The sequence below is a fragment of the Octopus sinensis genome, linkage group LG16, assembly GCF_006345805.1.
Source record: "Octopus sinensis linkage group LG16, ASM634580v1, whole genome shotgun sequence".
Taxonomy (NCBI): domain Eukaryota; kingdom Metazoa; phylum Mollusca; class Cephalopoda; order Octopoda; family Octopodidae; genus Octopus; species Octopus sinensis.
This window is the reverse complement of record NC_043012.1, coordinates 54421901-54446983: the sequence shown is the minus strand read 5'-3', so window position 1 is coordinate 54446983 and position 25083 is coordinate 54421901. Positions and strand designations below refer to the sequence as shown.

The following is a 25083-nucleotide window of genomic DNA, read 5'->3' as shown; positions in this document are numbered from 1 at the left end:
AATCTACATGTGACATAAACTTCCCATTTTAAATTGATATAAATTAAGACCTTCCATCAAAATTTAATGTTAATTTGTTCCTAGCTTAATAACGACTAAATTATTTAAATCTTTTATTATTTTTTTTTTAAGAGTTTTTTTTTAACAAAGAGTGTATTTCAATAGAAATATGGTAATAAGGTTAATGAAAGAATATTTCTTTACTACCCACAAGGAGCTAAACACAGAGGAGACAAACGGATTAAGTTGATTACATCGACCTCAGTGCGTAACTGGTACTTAATTAATCGACTCCGAAAGGATGAAAGGCAAAGTCGACCTCGGTGGAATTTGAACTCAGAACGTAACGGCGTGCTAACGGTTCTGCCAGTTCGCCGCCTTATGTGACCCATCAGGTATATATATTAACAAGTGCTTGTTGCCCATCAGGTACATACATATATATATATATTTCTTTATTGCCCACAAGGGGCTAAACATAGAGGGGACAAACAAGGACAGACAAAGGGAGTAAGTCGATTACATCGACCCCAGTGCGTAACTGGTACTTTATTTATCGACCTCGAAGGGATGAAAGGCAAAGTCGACCTCAGCGGAATTTGAACTCACAACGCAACCACAGACGAAATACGGCTACGCATTTCGCCTGGCGTGATAACCTTTCTGCCAGCTAACAAGTGCTTGTTGCCTAAAATAATGAAAAGTTGCCCAATTAGCTGTTATTACGTCCCTTAGTGATAATTTTATCACAGAAGTGAAAAATGTGAAGGACACGGAGCAAATTGTTTAAAAAAACACAACCAATCACCAACAACTTATTTATTTACTGCTGTACTTCTTTTTCAAAGATGGCAGCGGACAAGATGCAATCTTCAGAAATTGACTGGAATTATCCAAATTTATTTACTAAGGAAAGACTTTTAAAGGTTATAAAATCGGTGAGTTACAGTCAGTGAACAAAGGCATATTTAGTCCTATTCAAATGAGTTAATGCATATGTAATTCTAACGTAATTCATTGCATTGTCGTCCGTGTAGAGACACCGCATCGTTTTCTTTTCTTTTTCTATCTCGACTCAATCCAACACGACCGTTTAATTAAATGAGTCAATTATAAACTTAAATAACAATCATTGTCATTTTTTGCCTTTTCCTGTTAATTAGTTAATCTGTTGTACTGACACGGCTTGAGTCGTTCCACATTAATTAATGATTCCTAACACGGTTAGACATTTCTTGTGTTTTTATTTCCATTTTAACCCTTCATCACGAACTGCTATGATTCTGTGAATTATAGATTATATTGTAAACAATATAAAGGTATCTAAACAGGTTTGGCTTTTCTATAGATTTATTTGATTTAGCCTATGTCAGATTTTTATGAAGCAAACTTCAAAGCAACCCAACCGTGACCGCATCAGTTTTTTTTTATCATTCTCTGTATCAAATGCCACGTTTTTCGTTGTTTGAATAAAAATGACAGGAAGATATTATTTTAGGGATATTTGGTTGCTATTTTTAATAGAGCAAAGGTAAGTAAAAAACAAAGGGGGAAATGTAAGGATGTAAAGAACATCTAAACGAATTTTTAATTTTACAAATTCATGAGTGTACAGCTTATATTAAATTACTGCTTCAATCTGCAGGCCCATCACTTTTTAAAATGGACTTTAAAAGTCATCAGCGAAGAGTTTCAAATTTGAATGCGGGCGAAATTTCGCGGGGGCTTTTACATCAGGTGTTTTCTCCTCTTGGTAGAGAAGTCCCCTCTTTAGTTCGTGTATTATATCACTGGCGGTGCTTTAGCATGGCCGCAGCCTCAGGGCTGAAGAATAAGAGAATAATGTATTTAAAAACGAAAGATCGCCTTTATTTTATAACTTGTATTATTTAGATTCTAAATGAACGGTTTTAGTCTGTACTACAGAATATTTGAACACGATAACGAAAGTGATTTATCTATATGCAATAATGAAAATTTAAAATGTTGTTTCAGTTTTTAACGGTTAAAATGTAATTATCTTTTACTTGGTTTATTCATAGAACTGCGGCCGTGCTGGGGCACTGCCTTGAACGGTTTATTCAAACAAAGCGAACCCAGTACTTATTTTTAAAGTTTGGCGCTTGTTCAAACGGTGTCTCTTGAAACTACAAGCGAAATACATATTTTTCAAATGCAAACAAAACATGTTTATACACGCGAAATGGCGATGTTCACATACTTAGGCGCAGGCGTGGCTGTGTGGTAAGAAACTTGCGTCGCAACCACATGCTTCCAGGTTCACTCCCACTGCTTGGAACCTTGGGCAAATGTCTTCTACTATAGCCAAAGATTTAGTAGATGGAAACTGAAAGAAGCCCGTCGTATATATTTATATATATATATGTGTGTGTGTGTGTGTTTGTCCTCCCACCATCACTTGACAACCGGTGCCGGTGTGTTTATGTTCCTGTAACTTAGCGGTTCGGCAAAAGAGTATGAAAGAATAAGTCCTGGGGTCAATTTCTTTGACTAAAAAAAACTCTATAAAACGGTGCTCCAGCATGACCGTAGTCTAATTACTGAACCAAAAGAATAAAAGAACACTGTTTGGAAGGTAATCCTTCATAGCACAACCCTAAACTAAACTAAAAAAAGGACAAGACAAAAACGAAAATAACAATTCAATTCAATATATTAAAAATTTTTTTGTTTTATGTATATAAATGAGGTGCAATCATTTTATGTCAAAGAAATAAATATTAAACGAGGGTAGTAATTATTTGATCTGATGTGGTATTGTCTTCACTAGATTCTTTTGAGAATTACATGCAGGATTTGCCTATACCAAAAACTTACTGTATTGAATCAAGCAATAGTACGTTTGTAAATGAGCATCACCTTTATATAAGCGGGGTTTTTCATTTTCACTCTTCCGTGAAAAATATGTCTAGCTATGAGAAAACAGGAAGAGGAATCAGTCTGTAGGAAAAAAAAATGCCTTAACTAATTCTGTCTGACCAATGTAAAGATAGAAAATGGATATTAGATAATGATGATGACAGTTAGAAGTCGCTTTATAAAGGAGGCCAGCTTAGATTTTGACAATACAGTTCATTCACATACAGACTTTTCTCTCATATGCTTGTGAAAATTTCTCTTCTTCATGTCATTTAGATTACTCAAAGGTATCCACAGTATGACATATCTTCTTGACACAGTTCACAGTTTCTTCTGTTCACCAGCAAGTGTTATTCACTTAGCTATTACATTGTTCTATTCACATCCCACCGGTGGATACTCCTAGAATTATTTCCTTAAATTTCATTTTCAAATTGTACAGCTCCAGGAATGGTATGGATGAATCATTGAATATGCATTACTTAGATAATTTTGTTCAGCTTAAAACGACAAGCTGGCAGAATCATTATATATCCAGCAAAATGCTTTGTAGTTTTTCTTCTGCTCTTTACATTCTGAGTTCAAAGTCTGCTGAAGTCAGCTTTGCTTTCCATCATTTCAGGATTGATAAAATAAAAAAGCCAAAAACTGGGTTGATGTCATCATCTTGGCCCCTCCCCTCAATATTTCTGGCTTTGTGCCAAAATTAGGTAGAATTACTTTGTCCAGTATTGTACAGTTGAGCCAAGTTTTGATAGCTGCTGATAATCAAGTTTTGTTTGCCTTAATGAGAAGATATCATTTTTACGAAGCCTCACAGTTATAGGAAAAGTGAAATACTGGTGAGAAATGAGAAGTTGTGATGTTCATACCTTTTGGAGGTCTTTTTTGTTTGCAGTTGGGATTTGCAAATAACATAACCACTAAGCTTTACTTTCATTGGTTACTATGATGAGAGAGGAATGTGAAGTTGTGGCAGTTATGTTTTTCCAGTGATTATTAAGGATGTAAGTGTAACTATCCACCCAGCTGGGAACCAAAACCTCATCAAAAGTTCAGCTCAGTAAGAGCTTAAGACTCTTGCTTATTCTCTGTTTTAATTTCTAACACTGTCACAAAGTCATACATTTCCTATGAAGAGTTTAGTGCAGTGCTTTACAACCGTTTTTCACTTGTGGTGGTACACTTATATTTTTTTCAAAATTCAGCAGCACACCTGGATTAAAAATACAACTAAAAGTATTTTTTATCTTTTACTTGTTTCAGTCATTAGACTGCGACCATGTTTGAGCACTGCCTTGAAGTTTTAGTCAAATGAATCGACCGCCCAGTACTTATTTCTTAAGCCTGGTACTTATTCTTATTTCTTTATTGCCCACAAAGGGCTAAACATAGAGGGGACAAATGGATTAAGTCGATTACATCGACACCAGTGCGTAACTGGTACTTAATTTATCAACCCTGAAAGGATGAAAGGCAAAGTCGACCTCGATGGAATTTGAACTCAGAACGTAACGGCAGACAAAATAATACTAAGCATTGCGCCCGGTATGCTAACTTTTCTGCCAGCTCACCGCCTGGTACTTATTCTATCACTCTTGCTGAACTGCTAAGTTACAGGGACGTAAACACACCAACACTGGTTGTCAAATAGTGATGTGGGTGGGGTGACAAAGATACATACATACATATATATATATATACAGACAAAGATACATACAAATATATATATATACATACATACATATATATATATATATACACATGATGGGCTTCTTTCAGTTTCCATCTACCAAATCCTCTTCCAAGGCTTTGGTTGGCCCGAGGCTATAGACAAGACACTTGTCCAAGGTGTTATGCAGTAGAACTGAATTATTGGAATCATGTGGTTGGGAAGCAAGCTTCTTACCACACAGCCACTCCTGTGCCTATAGGGGAAAAAATTGTATTCAGGTTACCCTGCACCACATCTGGCATCACACCAGTATGCCACAGCTTATCAGTTCTGGAGCACTGGTCTAGTGATTAGACCAATCCCGATATTTATTGACCCAAGATGGATGAAAGGCTCAATCAATTGAAATAGGATTTGTGCTTAGAATGTGCAGGGACATGCAATACCACAAGGCATTTTGTCTGGAAATCTATTAATTTTTTCAGTACCTTTAACCCTTTAGCATTTAAACTGGCCAGATCTGACAAAATATTCTACACATCTTATGTTCAAACCAGCTAGATCTAACCTCTTATACCTACCATACAATGTAATTCTGAAAACACATCATCAAATTTTCAAAGCTATGAGATATTGTGTGATTAATTTGAATCACTGTAAATAAATGAATATTACATCTGACGAAGAACTCTGAATGCTAAACGGTTGATAAAGAATCTCATTTTGTTCTCTTTAAGCCACCATCTGGCTTGGGTGTGCCTGACTTGTTCATACAACGTACTGTGATCTGTCAACATCTCCTGTCTGTTCAGAGCTGTAGGTAAAGGTTTTTTTTGGTGGACAAATGATTAGTTAGGGTATCTGTCTGTAGAGTGTATCACTATTTAGTTCTTGCTAAGGTCTTCTGCAATATCCTGTAAAATACATGAATCTCTAATGGCAGCAGTGATTGCAAGAAGACTGCTATATAGTCTTTGTTTGGTTATATGCTTTTACCAGGGAATATTCTGACTGACCTGCAAGATTAGGTTCAAAATGTAAACTGGTTCCCTTTTGTAAGTGTATACTTGGTCACAACACAAAAAATGGTGGCATTGATAATCCAGGCAACTTGATTGTAGTGGAAAGTGTTTATATTTTTTGGCCCTTCTATATGGAAATATGTTGAACAGAAGAGAGAAGATATTTGGGGTTTTGGTAGTATTGGAAGGAGCAGTTTTTTTTTACAGGTGTTTGGTAGGTATCCAAGCCATTGGCCCTACAATAACACTGCTTCCCCAAAGGCTATACTTAATCTAGACTATACACATCATTTTTGATAATTTTCAGTCTGGTCTATTTCAACACACCAAAGACAAGTGACCATTCTTGCATTGCAGCTTTGAATTATTCACATAATTCACATGACCATACCAGTGGAATTACTGTTTCTCACTTAATTTAGAAACAGTTGGCTGGCAAAACTAGTTCATCAAATGTGATGTTTTTGCAGATGATTAATCTACAATGTTCGCAAGATATGCTAACTTTGAAAAACTCCCAATAGATCCAATTATCTCATATGGATTATTTATTGTGTGATTTTTACACTGATGTTGATTGTTGTGGGTCTCATAGGGCACAAGCATTGTGTTTATATATCATTTCTAGAGGAAGACAGTCTGCAGAGCTCATGTTTATAGGATTCTTGAGAATTGGCTAAGTGAGTATGCTACTGGACTACAAACCCGTAACCCTTTAAGATTCAGATAACTCTATCAAATATATAAAACTTATTCACATTTAAAAAAATTAATCGCGTATTATCTTGTAGCTTAGAGATTTCAAAGATGTGATTGTTTATTTTTAGAATGACATTGCAGGGTAGGTGAGAGATGTTGAACATGGCCAGTTTGAATATAAAACAGGAAGACTATTTGGGCCAGATACGGTCAGTTTAAATGCTAAAGGCTTAAGTTTTAAGTTCAACCCTTTAACATTCAAACCGGCCATACCTGGCCAAACTATTCTACCTGTTTCATGTTAAAACTGGTCAGATCTGGCGTCTCACACCTACCGTACAATGTCTTTTTAAAAAATAAATGAACACATCATCAAAATCTCAAAGCTACAAGATGATGCATGATTAATTCATAGCAATGTGAATAATTAAGCATTACATTTGATAGAAAAATCCGAATACTAAAGGGTTAGGTCTAAAGGTTTTTTTTTTTTTTGGTGTTAACTTGGATCTACACTAAGAGTACCCCTACTGTAATGCCAACCAGTTATTTTATTCTCCTACTCTACATTAGCATTACTCAGTTACTAGTGATTCCATCCCTACACTAACAGTATCCAGTTACCCGTGTTCCACTACATCTATGCTGATGTCACCAAAATAACTTGAGTTATGATTTTAAAAATTTCTATTTATCTCTTCCCAGCACTGTATTGATTTACCAAATCTTGACACTCTCGACAAAGATGAACTGATAGACATTTACAACAGATGCTTACTTCCTCTGCCTCAGAGAAAGTACCGTTCCAATTGCCGAGGTGTTTTGATGACCAACAAACAGATTCTGTTAGCAAAGAGGTCAAAATCTACTGCAAATGAAGTTTCTAAAAAGTGAGTTACTTTTCATATTCTCATTCTTAAATCATCATGCATGTTTAATCTTAAGTCTCTGGGACTTTGGTTCTCATTCTGTGAGTTTCGTTTGCCAATTGGCAGATATTGGGGCAGATACAAACACAAAGACATACACACTTGCAAGTATATATATATATATATATATATATATATATATATATAGGGAGAGTTTACAGAAACAAAAACAAAAGACGAAGACAGGTGGTGTACAAAACAAACAGGATTAGAATAGAAAAAGTCTTTTACGTTTCGAGCCTACACTCTTCTACAGAAAGGGACACAAAAAAAAACAAGGAGAGAAAATAATGTGTGTAGTGGCTAACGATCTATCATGGCGATATATATATATATATATATATATGTATATATATGTATATAAGTAGTGACTCCAGCATTCAGCTGTTAGGGCTTAGTCTGAGTATAAATTTATGTTTCATATAGTTCAGCCTGCACAAGTGAGTGCATGATAAACAAAATAGGAATTTTGAATTTTGAAAGAACTATCACTAAAACTGGTTTTTAAACATCAAATATGCGAAGGTGCATGGCTCAGTGGTTAGAGCGTTGAGCTCACAATCATGAGGTAGTGAGTTTGATTCCTGGACCAGGCTGTGTGTTGTGTTCTTGAGCAAGACACTTTATTTCACGTTGCTCCAATCCACTCAGCTGTAGAAATGAGTTGCGACGTCACTGGTGCCAAGGCTTTCCCTTGGATAACATCAGTGAGGAGAGGCTGGTATGCATGGGTGACTGCTGGTCTTTCATAAACAACCTTAACTGGACTTGTATCTTGGAGGGTAACTTTCTAGGTGCAATCCCATGTTCTTTGATGACTGAAGGGGTTCTTTATCCAAACATCAAATAACTATAGGGGTCTACTTGAGCAAAATAGTAATCAAAGGGGTCCATAGGTTAAAAAATAGTTGAGAACCACTGAGCTTTTGTCAAGTAGACTGGCTAAAGGTGTTCCAGCCATGACTGCCCTGAAGAAAAGCTACAAAGCATTTTGTCAAGTTGCTTTGTTACTGAGATGTAAACAAGCTAACACTGGTTTTAAAGCCGTATGGATAGACAAACACAAACACAGACTTGCACACACACACACACACTTGATAAAAGCTCACTCAATGTAAAAAATATAAAAAAATCTGTAAACACACTTTCGTACTGTTTCCAGCTTTACTTTTTAACAATAATCTTGGATTTGTATGAATTCTTAACCTCTCTTCAATTACATATAACCAGTTTCGTGTGTGTGTATGGTGTGTATATATCTTTGTGTATGTGTTTGTCCTCCACCTTTGCTTGGCAACTGTTGGTTTGTTTACATCCCTGTAACTTAACTGCTTGGCAAAAGAGACTGATAGAATAGGTACCATGGTTTAAAAAACAAATAAGTACTAAGGTTGATTTGATTGACTAAACCTTTTAAGGTGGTGCCCCAGCATGGCCATAGTCAAATAACTAAATCAAGTAAAAGATAAAACTTGCTGGCATTGCTGCATGGTTAAGCAGTTTGTTTTCCAGCCATGTGATTTTGGGTTCAATCCACAGCATGGCTCCTTAGGTGAGTGTCTTCTATTTGAGTGTTGGGTTTCATGGAGGCAGTCACAGGTAATCAAGACCCTTGGCAATATACCGTGCTTGTGTTGACCTGTCAGACCAAGTTAGACTGTAGTTGTGGCCAATATCGGTGTCAAATCAATGGCAATCGTGCCAGTGGAACATAAAAAGCAACTACTACACTCTTGGAGTGGTTGGCTCTAGCAAGGGCATCCAACCATAGAAACCTTGCCAAATCAGATTGGAACCTGGTGCTGGTGGCATATAAAAAGCACCATTTGAGTGTGCCTGATGTTAGTGCCACTTGATTGGCTCCCGCCCTGGTAGCACATAAAAAGCACCATTTGAGCATAGTCTATGCCAGTGCTGCCTGACTGGTCCCTGTGGAGGTGGCATGTAAAAAGCACCCACCACATTCTTGGAGTGGTTGGCGTTAAGAAGGGCATCCAGCTGTAGACACCTTGCCAGGTCAGATTGGAGCCTGGCTTGCTAGTCCACAGTCAAACCGTCCAACCCATGCCAGTATGGAAAGCAGGCGTTAAATGATGATCACACACACACACATAAATCATCAGCTTCCTCATTTAGATTTTGCATCCATGTTGTCCATGCTGGCATAGGTCAGACGGTTTAAGCAGGGCTGGTAAGCTGTGGGGCTACACCAGACTCCAGTTTGATTTGACATGGTTTCTATAGCTGGACTAGCACTATGACCTGGCAACGCCGGGTCATAGTGCTAGTGCATGCATATACAGCTGCGTGCATGTGCACATATATGCGAGTACTGTCCAAATCTCTGACCAATCACATACAGCTAGCTGGCATTCAATTGGCGTATCAAGTTTCGGGCATTTTGATTGGGTTTTGGATAGAAAATTCACGAAAAAGTCACTTCTATTGATTTTTTAATGGCTTTGCGGAGTGACTGGAGAAATGTAAAGATATGCACGACCACCCTCGGATGGTTTTGAATGACCATAAAAAGTGCGAGCCCTTAACTGAAAGACTGTGGATTTGTATAAAGGACACACACACACACAGACAGACATTTTGCCGTTTATATATAGAGAGATGCCCTTCCTAATGCCAATCACTCTGAGAGTTTAATGAGTGCTTTTACGTGCCACCGACATGAGTGCCAGTTGCATGACACCAATATCTGCCATGACTGCAATTTCACTTGACTTGATGGGTCTTCTAAGCATGGTATAACCTTTCCTACTTTAGGCACAAGGCCTGAAATTTTGGGGGAAGGGGCCAATCGATTAGATTGACCTCAGTACGCAACTAATACTTAATTTATCAACTCCCCGCAAAAAGATGAAAGGCAAAGTCGACCATGTCAGAATTTGAACTCAGAACGTAAATTCAGACAGAATTCTGTTAAGCATTTCGCCCGGTGTGCTAATGTTTCTGTCAGCTCACCGTCTTAAGCACAGTATAAGGTCTCAGTTATTTGTCATTGCCTCTGAGGCCCAATGCTTGAAAAGTGCTTTCTACATGTCACTAGCACGGGTGCTAGTTATGTGACATGGGCATCGACCATATTGTCTCTATGATATACATATGCATACACATATTTTACATATGTATATATACACATGTTTATGCATAAACACATACACACACATTATGGATTTCCACACATTTTCTGTCCACCAAATTCACTCACAAGGCATTAGTTGGCCTGTGATTATAGTAGAAGATACTTGCCCAAGGTGCTGCACAGTGAAATTGAACCTGAAACCATGTTGTTGTGAAGTGAACTTGAGGGAGATTTGACTGCTGTTTCTAACAAGTTGAGTGGCCATGGGAGACTTTCTAGTTTACATGCACATAATAGGTTCCATAACGTAGGTAAGGAGTCTTGTTTGCAGGAAATATTTTATTTGAAATAAATAACTAAAAGAGACATTTATATTCGTTGCAGTTCTGCAGACGTCCAAGAGAAACCTATGCCACGTTTTATGTCTTCATATAATCCATCGACTGAGTCAACGACACAAGTGAAGCCACCAGTTTCATGCATAAATTTTGATAGGAAAACGATCAGGTTAAATTCTCGTAGCGGTTCTTTGTCTGTGGACAATGGTCAGTCCACCGTTTGTGAGCGAGTGGACATCACACCGGATTCAAAGGAGGAAAGCTGTACACCGGATTCAAAGGAGGAAAGCTGTACTACGGAATCAAGCAATAAAAATAACCACTGTACTCATGAGAAATCGTTAGAAGAAAATTTGTCACCGGAAGAAGCAAAAAAGAGACCATCAGAAAACAATGTAAGTGTTAAAAAATATCTATTATTTCTTGTCTCTTTCATTGCATCCATTTATCATCATCATCATCATCATAGCTGTGGTCAGTGCCCTCTTGACTGGCTTCTGTTCTGGTCGCACGTTAAATGCATCATCCAAATGTGATCGATGCCAGGCCTGCCTGACTGGCTCCCGTGCTAGTGGTACGTTAAAACCTATTTCTTTACTACCCACATGGGGCTAAACACAGAGAGGACAAACAAGGACAAACACACGGATTAAGTCGATTATATCGGCCCCAGTGCATAACTGGTACTTATTTAATCGATCCCGAAAGGACGAGGAGGCAAAGTCAACCTCGGCGGAATTTGAACTCAGAACATAATGGCAAACGAAATATGGCTACGCATTTCGCCCGACGTGCTAACGTTTCTGCCAGCTTGCCGCCTTTAAAACCACCATCCAAACGTGGCAGGTACTAGTACCCCCTGACTGGCTCCTGTACCGATGGCATGTAAAAAGCACTATCCGAACGTGATTCTTGAGTCCAAATATTGTTTGCGATTGGTCTTTCATTTGAAAATTTTCAGTAAAATGTTTTAGGAGAGAAAAATCAGTTATACTGATTTAATAAAAAAAAAAAAATATATATATATTGGTCGTTGTGCAACAACTTTGACAACACTTGATGTAAGGGAGATAACTCTGGGTTACACATTACTTTTACACTAAAGTTTGAATCGATTATAATTGTTGATAAGCTCCAGGTCTTCTGTTTGAGAAGACCTGCGATCAAAAACCTTCCAACCATGGCCCTCAGCTCTTATATTCTGATAGTATATCTCTGACTTAATTTTCCAATGTTTTCGTTTTTGAAGGGAGTTAAGTCTGATAGAACCTCGCTTCCTTTTCGATCGGTTGTAGGGAGCTGTTGTACAGTTGTTGATTGGCCCCAGACCCAGACTTAATCGGGCAATTCTGTGATCAGAGAGATTCTGGCCGTGACCATCCTGTCTTTTTCCTACGTCCAGGGAGCCCAGGACTGCACTATCCTATGTGTTATTTTCTTATTATTATATGGCGGGTTTCATTTGAGCAAATTTTGCTATTTGTATTAAATCAAATGATCATTCAGAGCAGTAATTCTCAACCGTTTTTTTTTTTATCTATGAACCCCTTTAGTTACTATTCTACTCTGGTGGATACCTCCCATAAACATTCGATGTTTAAAAACTAATTCTTTAGATACTTCTTCCAAAACTATTTTGTTTATCACATATTCACTTGTGCAAGTTGAACTGTTTCTGGCAATAGATACACAATAGAAAAATATTTTCAAGCACCCTTAAAATAATATTGTGAACCCAGTTTACTAATTTGCTTGTGTACTCCCTAAAATCTTATATGGATCCTGGTTCAGAAGCACTCCTATAGAAGTTTCCTCCTCATTTCGGCTCTAGCTAAGTGGTTAAGTGTAAATAGGAATAGAATAGCTGAGATGATAAAGAATTGGACTAATTTTTTTCTGGAAGCCTTCTCTCTATGCAGTATAGATCATTGAAAACTTTTTTCCACTGTTTTCAACTTTGGGTAGTCTTTTCTGCTTCTCTCTAGCTGGATCCCTCTTTTTTTTTTCCAGCTCTCCCTCAATATCTCCCATCCAGCTATTTTTAGAGCACCCCCTCTCCTTCCTTTTCTGTTTGTGCTCAGTACCTGATGCATAATGCAGGATGTTGGTTCAGAATTATCATTGACACGTCTGTAACTTTGGTGGTAGTGCATGGCCATAACTGGCCAAAATATTCTACTTATTTAATGTTCAAACCAGCCAGATCCAGCCTCTCACACCTACCCTATAAAGTTATTCTGAAAATGAACAATCACATCATCAAAGTCCTGAAGCTGTGACTTATTGCATGATTAATTCAAGACAATTTGAATAAATAAGCACTAAATTTGACAGAATAATCCAAATGCTAAAGGGTTAAGCTTAAAGTTTATCAATAGTATTCCGAATGCAACTTTATGGTGTACTAGCATTGATATGTATTACATGAAAGACTTGAATGTAATAGCTGTGATTTACATAGCACCTCGCTGTAATTAGTTTTACTGTGTACCTTACTCCACCATGTTACTGAACACTATATCAAAATATATTGTTAATCTAACAGCAATAGTGTATCTGACCCCGTAATATATTCTTTTCTACTCTAGGCACAAGGCCTGAAATTTTTGGGGAGGTGGGGTAGTCGATTAGATTGATCCCAGTATGCAGCTTGTACTTAATTTATTGACCCCCTGAAAAGATGAAAGACAAAGTCAACCTTGGCAGAATTTGAACTCAGAATGTAAAGACAGACGAAATACTTATTTCTTAATTGCCCACAAGGGGCTAAACATAGAGGAGACAAACAAGTACAGACAAACGTATTAAGCCGATTACATTGACTCCAGTGCATAATTGGTACTTAATTTATCGACACCGAAAGGATGAAAGGCAAAGTCCACCTCGGTGAAATTTGAATTCAGAACGTAATGGCAGATGAAATATCGCTAAGCATTTCGCCCGGCATGCTAACGTTTCTGCCAGCTCGCCGCCTTAAAGAATCTTTTCTACTCTTGGCACAAGGCCCACAAAATTTTGGAGAGTGGTTGAGTCAATTAGATCGACCCCGAAAGGACGAAAGGCAAAGTCGACCTCGGCAGAATTTGAACTCAGAATGTAAAGACAGATGAAATGCCACTAAGCATTTCACCCGGCGCGCTAACGTTTCTGCTAGCTCACTGCCTTAAAGAATCTTTTCTACACAAGGCCTGAAATTTTTGGGGAGTGGGTGAATCAATTAGATCGACCCCGAAAGGATGAAAGGCAAAGTCGACCTCGGCAGAATTTGAACTCAGAATGTAAAGACAGACCAAATACCACTAAGCATTTCGCACGTCATGCTAACGTTTCTGCCAGCTCGCCGCCTTGACTCCATAATATATTCGTCGGACATAATGTTGATTGACATTTTGTCCGTTTTTATTTTCTGAGTTCCAATTCCTCAGAGGTTGCCTTTCTTCCTACTGCATGTCCCAATTCAATTTTTGAATTAATTTGGATTTCAGAATTGTTCTTGTTGCCTGTCTTTGCAAAAATTATCATTAAAGATGAAGAATTTTTGGCCCTGTAATTTTTATTAAGGTTACATCACTTTCCACAAAACTTTAAATTTACTCAATTAGGGAATGTTTTTCGCGTAAGATCTTTATTCTCCCACCCATGTCAACTATACTTTGCTGAGGAGACTTAATAACGCTGAAACAAGCCTGGTATGGTCAGTGTACTTTCCAAAGATCAAACTCATTAATATTGTTTATTTGGATTTCGGAGTTGCCTCCCTTACTTTTCTTGTCTCATGATTTTTTTTCTAAGTTAAATACTCTCTCTCTCTCTCTCTCTCTCTCTCTCTCTCTCTCTCTCTTTATTTACTCTTTTTACTTGTTTCAGTCATTTGACCGCCTCCATGCTGGAGCACCGCCTGTAGTCGAGCAAATCGACCCCAGGATGTATTCTTTAGAAGCCTAATATTTATTCTATCGGTCTCTTTTGCCGAACCGCTAAGTTACAGAGATGAAAAACACACCAGCATCGGTTGTCAAGCGATGTTGGGGGGACAAACACAGACACACACACACACACACACACACACACACACACACACACACACATATATATATATATATATATATATATATATATATATATATATATATATATATATACATATACATATATACGACGGGCTTCATCCAGTTTCCATCTACCAAATCTTCTCACAAGGCTTTGGTTGGCCTGAGGCTATAGTATAAGACACTTGCCTAAGGTGCCATGCAGTGGGACTGAACCGGAACCATGTGGTTGGTTAGCAAGTTACTTACCACACAGCCAATCCTACGCCTATGTTAAATGTTAAATATTTTTTCTTTTTTTTCTTCCTTTTTTATCAGTACTCTTGTTAGAATACATTACACCAGTATATAACATTGTTACTGTGCAATATACCACACTAGGTTACTGTTAGCGTACACTGCATCAATGTATGTTATTGTACAGTACACAAGACTATACTGTTGTTAACACATACTATCCCTAATTTTACTATGGTTACTGTACATGGCACACCATTATAGTATTACTATACAGCAGTGCTTCTCAGCTGGGGTCCATACAGCCCCTGAGGGTTCATATAAGATTTTGTGGGGTCCACGCAACAAAATAGTAAATTGGAAATCCCTAAAAGTATTTGAAGAGCCCTTGAAAAAAATTTTGTCTCAGATGTATGTATTGGTATGTATTGTGAGAAACAACCAGGTTTCTTTCTCTAACATTTTACATAGTTAATTGAGCATTCACAATATTATAAGTATTTTAAGGGCCCCTGAAAAAATTTTGCTTTTGATTTATTGAAGAAACAACTAGCTTTCTTTCTCTAACATTTTACATAATTAATTGGGCATTCACCATATTATAAGTATTTTAAGGGCCCCTGAAAAAATTTTACTTTTGATTTATTGAAGAAACAGCTAGCTTTCTCTCTCTAACATTTTTCATAGTTAATTGGGCATTCACAATATTATAAGTATTTTAAGGGCCTCTGAAAAAATTTTGCTTTCGATTTATTGAAGAAACAACTAGCTTTCTTTCTTTAACATTTTACATAGTTAATTGGGCATTTGCAATATTATAAGTATTTTAAGGGCCCCTGAAAAAATTTTGCTTTCGATTTATTGAAGAAACAACTAGCTTTCTTTCTCTAACATTTTACATAGTTAATTGGGCATTCACAATATTATAAGTATTTTAAGGGTCCCTGAAAAAATTTTGCTTTCGATTTATTGAAGAAACAACTAGCTTTCTTTCTCTAACATTTTACATAGTTAATTGGGCATTCACAATATTATAAGTATTTTAAGGGCCTCTGAAAAAATTTTGCTTTCGATTTATTGAAGAAACAACTAGCTTTCTTTCTCTAACATTTTACATAGTTAATTGGGCATTCGCAATATTATAAGTATTTTAAGGGCCTCTGAAAAAATTTTGCTTTCGATTTATTGAAGAAACAACTAGCTTTCTTTCTCTAACATTTTACATAGTTAATTGGGCATTCACCATATTTTAAGGGACCCTGAAAAAATTTTGCTTTCGATTTATTGAAGAAACAACTAGCTTTCTTTCTCTAACATTTTACATAGTTAATTGGGCATTCACCATATTATAAGTATTTTAAGGGCCCCTGAAAAAATTTTGCTTTCGATGTATGCATTGGTATTTATTGCAAGAAACAGCTAGGTTTCTGTCTCTAATATTTCACATGGTTCAACTTAACAAGTTAATGTGCGAAAAACAAAATAGGGAATTTTGTATGGAGTTTCTTTGAAGCTAGTTTTTAAATATCGTATGACTACAGGGATCCACCAGAATAAAATAGTAATAAAAGGGATCCATAGATAAAATAATGGTTGAGAACCTCTGCTCTACAGTATACACTACACCAAACCCCCTCTTCCTGTAAACTATACTATAATCATCACCACCATTTCAATTCCAAGGATGCAATTCGTTCCTCCAGACTTAAAAATTACTCTTGACAAGATTGCTACATTTAGCACCTATGTCATCATCATCATCATCATCAACACCACTCTCGCTTTCACCGTTATTGTTGTCTTCATTTCACCCACCCACCACCACCACCACTTCCATCTTTATTATCATTGGACATAATTTGTTTCGCGTGTTGTTCCTTGAAGATATTTTTGACCTTATTCTGTCGTTGAAGTAGAAGATAGCTGTCTTGAAATGTCCTTTTACCTAATGATCAATTAGTAAAAGGTCAAACCGTTGTCACCTAACATGCTTCAATAAATTCATGCTCCATATGATGTCTGATTCTAAGAATACAGTTGAGTACTTCAGGAAGAAGAAAATCTGCAAGTATAGGTGCAAGTGTGGCTGTGTGGTAAGAAGTTTGTTTCTCAACCACATTGTTCTGGGTTCAGTCCCACTGCATGGCACCTTGGGCAAATTTTTTTTTTATTATAGTCTTGGGCTAACCAAAGCCTTGTAAGTGAATTTGAGGATTTTGTAGATGCAAACTGAAGGAAACCTGCTATATGTGTGTGTGTGTGTATATATATATATATAAGATGTACCCAGGTTTCTCTCTCTAATATATATATATATATATATATATATATATACATACATACATGTAAGCTATGAACACATAAGAGGTGCAACAACATCAAAAGAAGATTAACAGGGGCAATAAACTCCACAGATGCTCAAAAAACAGATTCCATTACATACCAGGGGGAGAAACTAGAAGTAGTTGATAGCTTCCACTACCTAGGTGACCAAGTCTGTAGTGGGGGTGGATGCTTAGTGAGCATTACCACTAGAATAAGAATAGCCTGGGCAAAGTTCAGAAAGCTCCTACTCCTACTGGTGACAAAGGGCCTCTCGCTCAGAGTGAAAGGTAGATTGTACAATGCATGTGTGCGAACTGTCATGCTTCACACCAGTGAAACATGGGCTGTGACTGCTGAAGACATGCGTAGGCTCAAAAGAAATGAAGCTAGTATGATCCGCTGGATGTGTAATGTCAGTGTGCACACACGACAGAGTGTAAGTACCCTGAGAGAAATGTTGGACATAAGAAGCATCAGATGTTTGCATTGGTATGGTCATGTACTACAGATGGATGAAAAGATCTGTGTGAAGAAGTGCCACTCCCAAACAGTGGAAGGAACTCTAGGTTAGAGGGAGACCCAGGAAGACATGGGATGAAGTGGTGAAGCATGACCTTCTAATGTTGGGCCTTACAGAAGCAAGGATAAAAGACTAAGACCTCTGGAGATATGCTGTGACTGAGAAGATCCGGCAAATAAAGTGAGTTTACAGCTGTAACCTACAGCAGTGTTGCATAACCAGCCCACTCAAAAGTACCTTGGATTGTAGGGCGACATGCCGTGCTTGAGGAGACCTATTGAGTCAAGTACATCAAAACCAAAACCAAATGGAAATTGTAGTTGAGATCCCCATGCTGGTGGCATGTAAAAAGCACCATCCGAATGTGGCTGATGCCAACGCTACTTTGACTGGTTCTGTGTCGGTGGCACGTAAAAGCACCAACTAGTCATAGTCGTTGCCAGCCCTTTATGGCCCCTGTGCTGGTGGCATGTAAAAAGCACCCACTACACTCTCGGGAGTGGTTGGCATTAGGAAGGGCATCTAGCTTTAGAAACACTGCCAGATCAGACTGGAGCCTGGTGCAGCCTTCTGGCTTCCCAGACCCCAGTTGAACTGTCCAACCCATGCCAGCATAGCACGGAAAATGGACATTAAACGGTTATGATGATGATGATATATATATATATATATATATATATATATATATGGATGAAGACAGCTGTGTAAAGAAGTACCAATCTCTAACTTTGGAGGGAACCTGGGGAAGAGGTAGACTGAGGAAGACATGGGACGAGGTGGTGAAGCATGATATTTGAACTTTGGGCCTCACAGTAGCAATGATAAGTGACTGAAGCCTTTGGTGATATGCTGTGTTTGAGAAGGCTCATCAAGCCAAGTGAAATCATAGTCTTGGCTGATACCAGTGCCACCAGAGTGGCACCCGTGCTAGTGGCATGTTTAAAACACCCATTATACTCTTGGAGTGGTTGGTGTTGAGAAGAGCATCCAGCCGTAGAAACCATGCCAAATCAGGCTGGAACCTCATGCAGCTCTCCGGCTTACCAGTTCCAGTCAAATTGTCTAACCCATGCCAGCATGGAAAGCAGATACTAGATGATGATGATGATGACGATGGTGATGTGTTTGTCTGTCTTTGTCCCCCCTCACTGCTTGATGATCGGTGTTGATCTGTTTTTGTCCCTGTTACTTAGCAGTTCAGCAAAAGAGACCAATAGAATAAGTACCAGGTTTAGAAAGTAAGTACTGGGGTTGATTTGTTTGACTAAATATTCTTCATGGTGGTGCTCCAGCATGGCCATAGTCTACTGACTGAAACAAGTAAGATAGTGAAAGTGAAAGTACTTTGTAGTTCATTAGATATTCAGCTGCATTGACAATCATACAACACTGCTTTTTAGTTATGATAGACTGGAGCCTGGTGCAGCCTCCTGGCTTCCCAGACCCCAGTCAAACCGTCCAACCCATGCTAGCATGGAAAACAAACGTTAAACGATGATGATGATATCTAAATTAAATAACATTGTTTTGATAAATAGCAGCATTTTGATATACCTTGTTTTTGTATTTGGTTTGCAAGATTCTTTATGTGAATTCCTGTATTGAAACACATTTTGTTGTGTCTAGGGAGAGTCATTATTAATATTAAATTTTAATCAAGCCACAAGGGTCAAACACAGAGGGGACATACACACATGCGGGGACAATTAACACATGAAACGATGAATAAAACGAAGTATTTATAATGAAGATGAAATGGTCATCCTGACCCCGCTCCGGGATGGTTACGTGATTTTACTTTTTTTTAACCTTAAAGTTTAACACAAATTTTTACAAATGCTCATTCCACTGAGATGATTATGAGTTTTAACAAAAAAAAATTTTTTTCTTTTTCAAGTCTATTCACAGTCTTTAAAAACAAATCACACTTACCACTTTATCTTTTCCTTAATGTCGTTATAATCCACCACCAAGGCTCAAAGTTTGATATCCACTTCCGGCCCCAGTGGATTTACATCCAGAGGAAAAGCCTCCTTCAATGCACTATACTTTACTTCATCCATCAAGATGCACCTCATTATTGATATTGCCGTAATGACTCTCCCCAGACACAACAAAATGTTTTAACAAATTTTTAAAAATTCCTCTTATTGTTTTCATTTCTTTTGTAGGTTCACCATGAGAGTGATGTACCCGAGAAAAAGAAGAAAATTATTCCTCGTATCACTTGGCCATAGCAGATGTCTCATGTAGGGCAGATAACTATATTCAAAAGTCCAGTTATTATCCTCTTACCATTTATGTTTTGACAGCAGTGTGTTAATTCTTCACAGGATATCTGTCAGGTTTCCAGCTAATATCCTACTATCACACAAGCATACATACATACATACACAGACACCAATAAACACACTATGTCAGAGTGTTTCATTATAGGATATCTGTTAGGTTTCCAGCTCATATCCTTCTGTCATACACGTGCATACATACATACATCATTTATGTTCGACATCAATGTATTATTGTTAATGGGATAATCATTGTTTTCATCTAATAAGCAATATAAAAAAAACATCTACGTTGCTTCCTTTTTTTTTTTTATATTCCTTCCTCTCAGTAATTTAAAGTTCATCAACCAACAATAATAATTTCTTCTACGACACTGGTCATGCTCATACCATTAAGTATTGTCATTGTTTCTTCTTCTAAAAAGAAGAACCAAAAATCCCTAAGGTTTTATGCCTTAGTATTGTCATAATTTTCCCACCTACTCTAATAGCTCAATCTTCATGCGTATAGGAGCAGGGGATTCATTATTTATTGTCTTCATAGTATTGTACAAATGTAATATATTGGCTGGGGGTCAGTACATTAATTGAAAGGGTGGTATAATTTTAACTTAATTTTTTACTGTTTCATCAGTTAAAAAGATAATTAAGTTTTCAGATTAAAAGTTATACATGGCCAAATTGCACCATAAACAAACTTAATGTCACATAATTTTTTTCCATGAAAAAAAAAAGAATTCTTTACTAACAATTACATTATAATACCTATGATAATAATAATAATAATAATGTTCATGATCAGAATAACAATGCCTCGAAAAGAAATTCCAGTGAATGCTGTGCTTCTCTCAATAAGTACATGGACTTTGATAAGAACTGATCCAGATAAAGCATCTCTTGGTACTCATTCATGTTGGAAGCTTACTAAAACTGTGAAACATTGAACTACCAAACACCATTGCTGTGATGAACAGCTCATATTTGATATGGTTTGATATTTATATTTAAATTAAATATTTTTCATCATGGGCAACTAACTGTTTCGATTTTTGCTAAGCTAGCTAGCTAAAACTGTTCCTCACTTAGATTATATATCATTAGATCATCCTTCTCACTCAAGGTTTTAGCTCTAGAATGTTTGTTCAAGTTTAAGGTTTATACACGATGTCAGCTCACTAACTTAGCTTCTCTCTAATCATATACAGGGTTAACTTATCGTAGAAGATATTTAAAAATTGTAGCTCTTTCTGTATTGTAGTAAGTATATCTTGCAAAATAATTGAAGCTAAAGAATTTTACTTCATTTTGGTCTCTTAAATATCTGAAGGTCATGCAATTTTTTCTGGGAAATTTTTTCACAGATATTAGCATTCTGTCAGATTTTCATTTTTCTGTAATTTCTATTAATGATGTTAGTTACGAAGTCTTTTGTTATACATATTTTTAGATTATATTCACTCCGGACTTGTTAGGCAAGTAATTAACTTAGCATCAGCTAAAGGCTCATTTCACGTGTTGAAACTGTCCTATTGCGAAGTTTACTTTCTTTTCTGTTATCCTTTAAACGATAAGTTAGTTCCATTTGTTGTTGACCGGTCTTGCAGAGATTTTGATGTTTTCCTTTATACTTAGGTTAAAATTTATTCTGAATGAAAATATTTTGAACTTTTTTAAGTCGCATCTCGATATGAAAGAAAGTATTTATCGTAAAATAGCAACTTCTCTATACTTCTATCTGTATGAAAAAAAAAGAAAGGGAAAAGAAAAATCATGTTTTCCTTAATTTGTTTAGTAGATTTAAAATAAGGGCAGTATATACTTATTCAGTTCAAAGGACTGTTTATAAATTGTGGTTTTCAGAAGACATATCAGTACAAGTTAAAGCTGTTACCATATCATCAATCATTTATAAGTTCATTTCACTTCAAGGTTTCCATGCTTTCATATTACAGACAGTCCTGACTAAAACTGTTACATCACTTGCAGAGATTATCTCAAGATGACATCATGGAATAAGTTTGTTTGCTGTGAGGAAGAGGGGGAGGAGGAGGAGCAGAAGACTAACATTTTAGACAGGACCCTTCAGTGGATGATAAAATGTTAGATCTTTTCTCTTCTCTTCATCATCTTCCTCATTGCAAATTAACTTCTTCTTTGTGAACATTTCATACTTAGTATATACTGACATGTGCAGGCACGTGGCTTAGTGGTTAGGGTGTCAGCATCATGATTGTAAGATTGTGGTTTCAATTCCTGGACTGGGCGACGCGTTGTATTCTTGGGCAAAACACTTCATTTCACGTTGCTCCAGTCCACTCAGCTGGCAAAAATGGGTAACGCTGCGATGGACTGGCGTCCCGTCCAACATGCGAACACATACACCATAGAAACCGGGAAACCGGGCCCATGAGCCTGGCTGGGCTTTAAAACGGCACATTTATTTATTTTATATACTGACATAGACCATCACTAGTTCCTTGGATTCTACTGTTTCAACTGCAGAGTGGTTGTTAAAGGGCCAGATAAAATATGCTTTGCAGTATTAATTGCAGCTCTCTCTGTTTTGAGTTCAAACTCATTTAAGTTAACTTTGCTGCTTTCAACCTTATATGGGTCAATTAATACTAATCCAGGGAGGGGGATTGGTTGAATGTTACTGCATCTAGGGATATATCTTGTATTATTTGCCTTGGCCCTGCTATTCTGTCTTCTGTTACTGGCAAAAACAATGAAAGATTTGGGACGTCCTTAAGCGAATATCTGAACATTTCAACTGATTACTTTCAGTGCCAGCGGACCAGCTGGTAGGAGAGAAAGGCAGGGGTACATTCATACCCCGTGCACTCAACAAACAATAATAATATAAGTCACACATTTATAAAGAGTTAGACATATGTAAGAGATACTTTACTCATTGAAAGCTCTTTCTTTCTCTCCAATGATTCCAGATAAACAAAGAGTGGGGTAAATAGCAATTCATTGCTATACATTTTCTGTTAATTCCATTAATAATAGTAGTTGAAAACATTATTGGTCAGTTGTGATGATTGGCACCTCTTGCAATGTCTTTATATTCTGTTTGAACGAAAATGCAAAAAAGAAAATTTAAAAAAAATATAATAAATAAAAAAAAAAATTTAACTTGAAATATCTTTTTACTTCACGTCTGTTCTCTGCAAAACATGGTTGAACTGTAATTAAATGAAGACGTGAAAGAGAATTTAAAGATGTTTTTACCTGGACTGTGGATGTAAATGAATCTAAACACTCAATATTCAGCAATGCAATAAGTACTGCTGTTACAATAATAACACTAACGAGGCATTTATTATTGTCATATTGCAATAGATGCTGGGTGTGTTACCTTTGTTGTCATCATCATCACTATCGTCAACTATCAGCTGTTATCATCATCTTTGACTATCATCATCATCTACGACTGTCATTATCCTCATCATCAACCATGGTTCATCAAACCAATGAAGGAGCCTCTACATGGTTGCTTGGTAAGCTAGAAAAAGAAACAACTGCTGTATCTCCCTCAACTCACACTCTAGTATCTTTCAAAAATGAATGTTACATTGCATAATATAGTCCTAGATGGACTGTTTTGCAATGAAAAAAAGAAAAAAAAAACAACAAATGGTGGTGGTGGTGGCGTGATTGAACACTTTTGATGACTGGTCGGCTCTGTTAGATATGACAACAACAACAACGGTATATCTAGTAACTCAAGATATTGGGTCTGATTACTGTCATGAATGGAATCTTTACAGCAGATGTTATCGACCAGATAGATGACGGTACCTGGTGGTTTCATTGACTTATTAATTACAGTTTTGTAGTCCCATTACTTTAGAGACTTTGACACTCCATCATTCTACTCCATCATAATTCATACTTTTACATGTTGCCGTTGACTCCACGATGCTCCTGATGTATTAAAGAAATAAGTGATATTCATTATTGATTTATCGAATAAACGCATTCACTCATTATGTACTGATACTTTCTATAGCTTTCTTATGATTATATATATATATATAATCTCTCTGTCATGTGGCATGTTGGACAAATGTCTTCTACTATAACCTCGGGCTGACCAAAGCCTTGTGAGTGGATTTAGTAGACGGGAACTGAAAGAAGCAGTGGTTAGAGCAGTGGACTCGCGGTTGTAGGATCGCGGTTTCGTTTCCCAGACCAGGTGTTGTGAGTGTTTATCGAGCGAAAACACCTAAAGCTTCCCGAGGCTCCGGCAGGGGGTGGTGGCGATCCCTGCTGTACTCTTTCGCCGCAACTTTCTCTCACTCTTTCTTCTGTTGGCTTGCTCGCTTAGCCTGCGGGATGGCATCATTTGAAGGGTAAAACAATGTGGAGCGCATTGTGACCAGCGATGTGTAGCAACATCTGATAGCCTGGTCGGTCACGGTGATCACGATATATATATATATATAATACAAACACACGTGTGTGTGTCTTTGCCTCTGTGTTTGTTCCCCATCACCGCTCGACAACTGGTGTTGGTGTGTTTACATCCCTGTAACAGTGGTCTGGCAAAAGAGACTGATAGAATAAGTACTAGGCTTACAAAGAATAAGTCCTGGGGTCAATTTCTTCAACTAAAAAAACTCTCTAAGGCGGTGCTCCAGCATGGCCACAGTGAAATGACTGACACAAGTAACAGTAACAGAATTTATAAAGAATTGATAAAAGGTGGTTTTTTTCCAAATTTATATACATATATATTGTGAAATTTGATCTAGTATTACTAAATTGAATTTTTCCCTGTAAGTTTGGAATAATATTCCCTAATATATATATATACATACATATATATATATATATATACATATATATATATATATATATATATATATATATATATATAATACATACATACATATATATATATATATACACATACATACATACATATATATATATTATATATATATATATTATACACATACATACATATATATATATATACATACATATATTATATATATACATACATATATATATAT

At 36.9% G+C, this 25083-nt stretch overlaps 1 protein-coding gene and 1 long non-coding RNA gene across 2 annotated transcripts; both read left to right on the top strand.

The window, feature by feature from the left end:
• Positions 1–814: 814 nt before the first annotated feature.
• On the top strand, positions 815–21825 carry LOC115220403 (ashwin-like). The gene is made up of 4 exons (XM_029790524.2): positions 815–938; positions 6982–7166; positions 10684–11032; positions 19940–21825. The coding sequence occupies exons 1-4, from the start codon at positions 849–851 to the stop codon at positions 20003–20005; spliced, it is 690 nt and encodes a 229-aa protein (XP_029646384.1). The 5' UTR covers positions 815–848; the 3' UTR covers positions 20006–21825.
• A 561-nt stretch (positions 21826–22386) lies between these two features.
• Positions 22387–24064, top strand: LOC118766583. The gene is made up of 2 exons (XR_005002527.1): positions 22387–23413; positions 23458–24064. It is a non-coding gene; the product is annotated as an uncharacterized LOC118766583 (long non-coding RNA).
• Positions 24065–25083: the final 1019 nt, after the last annotated feature.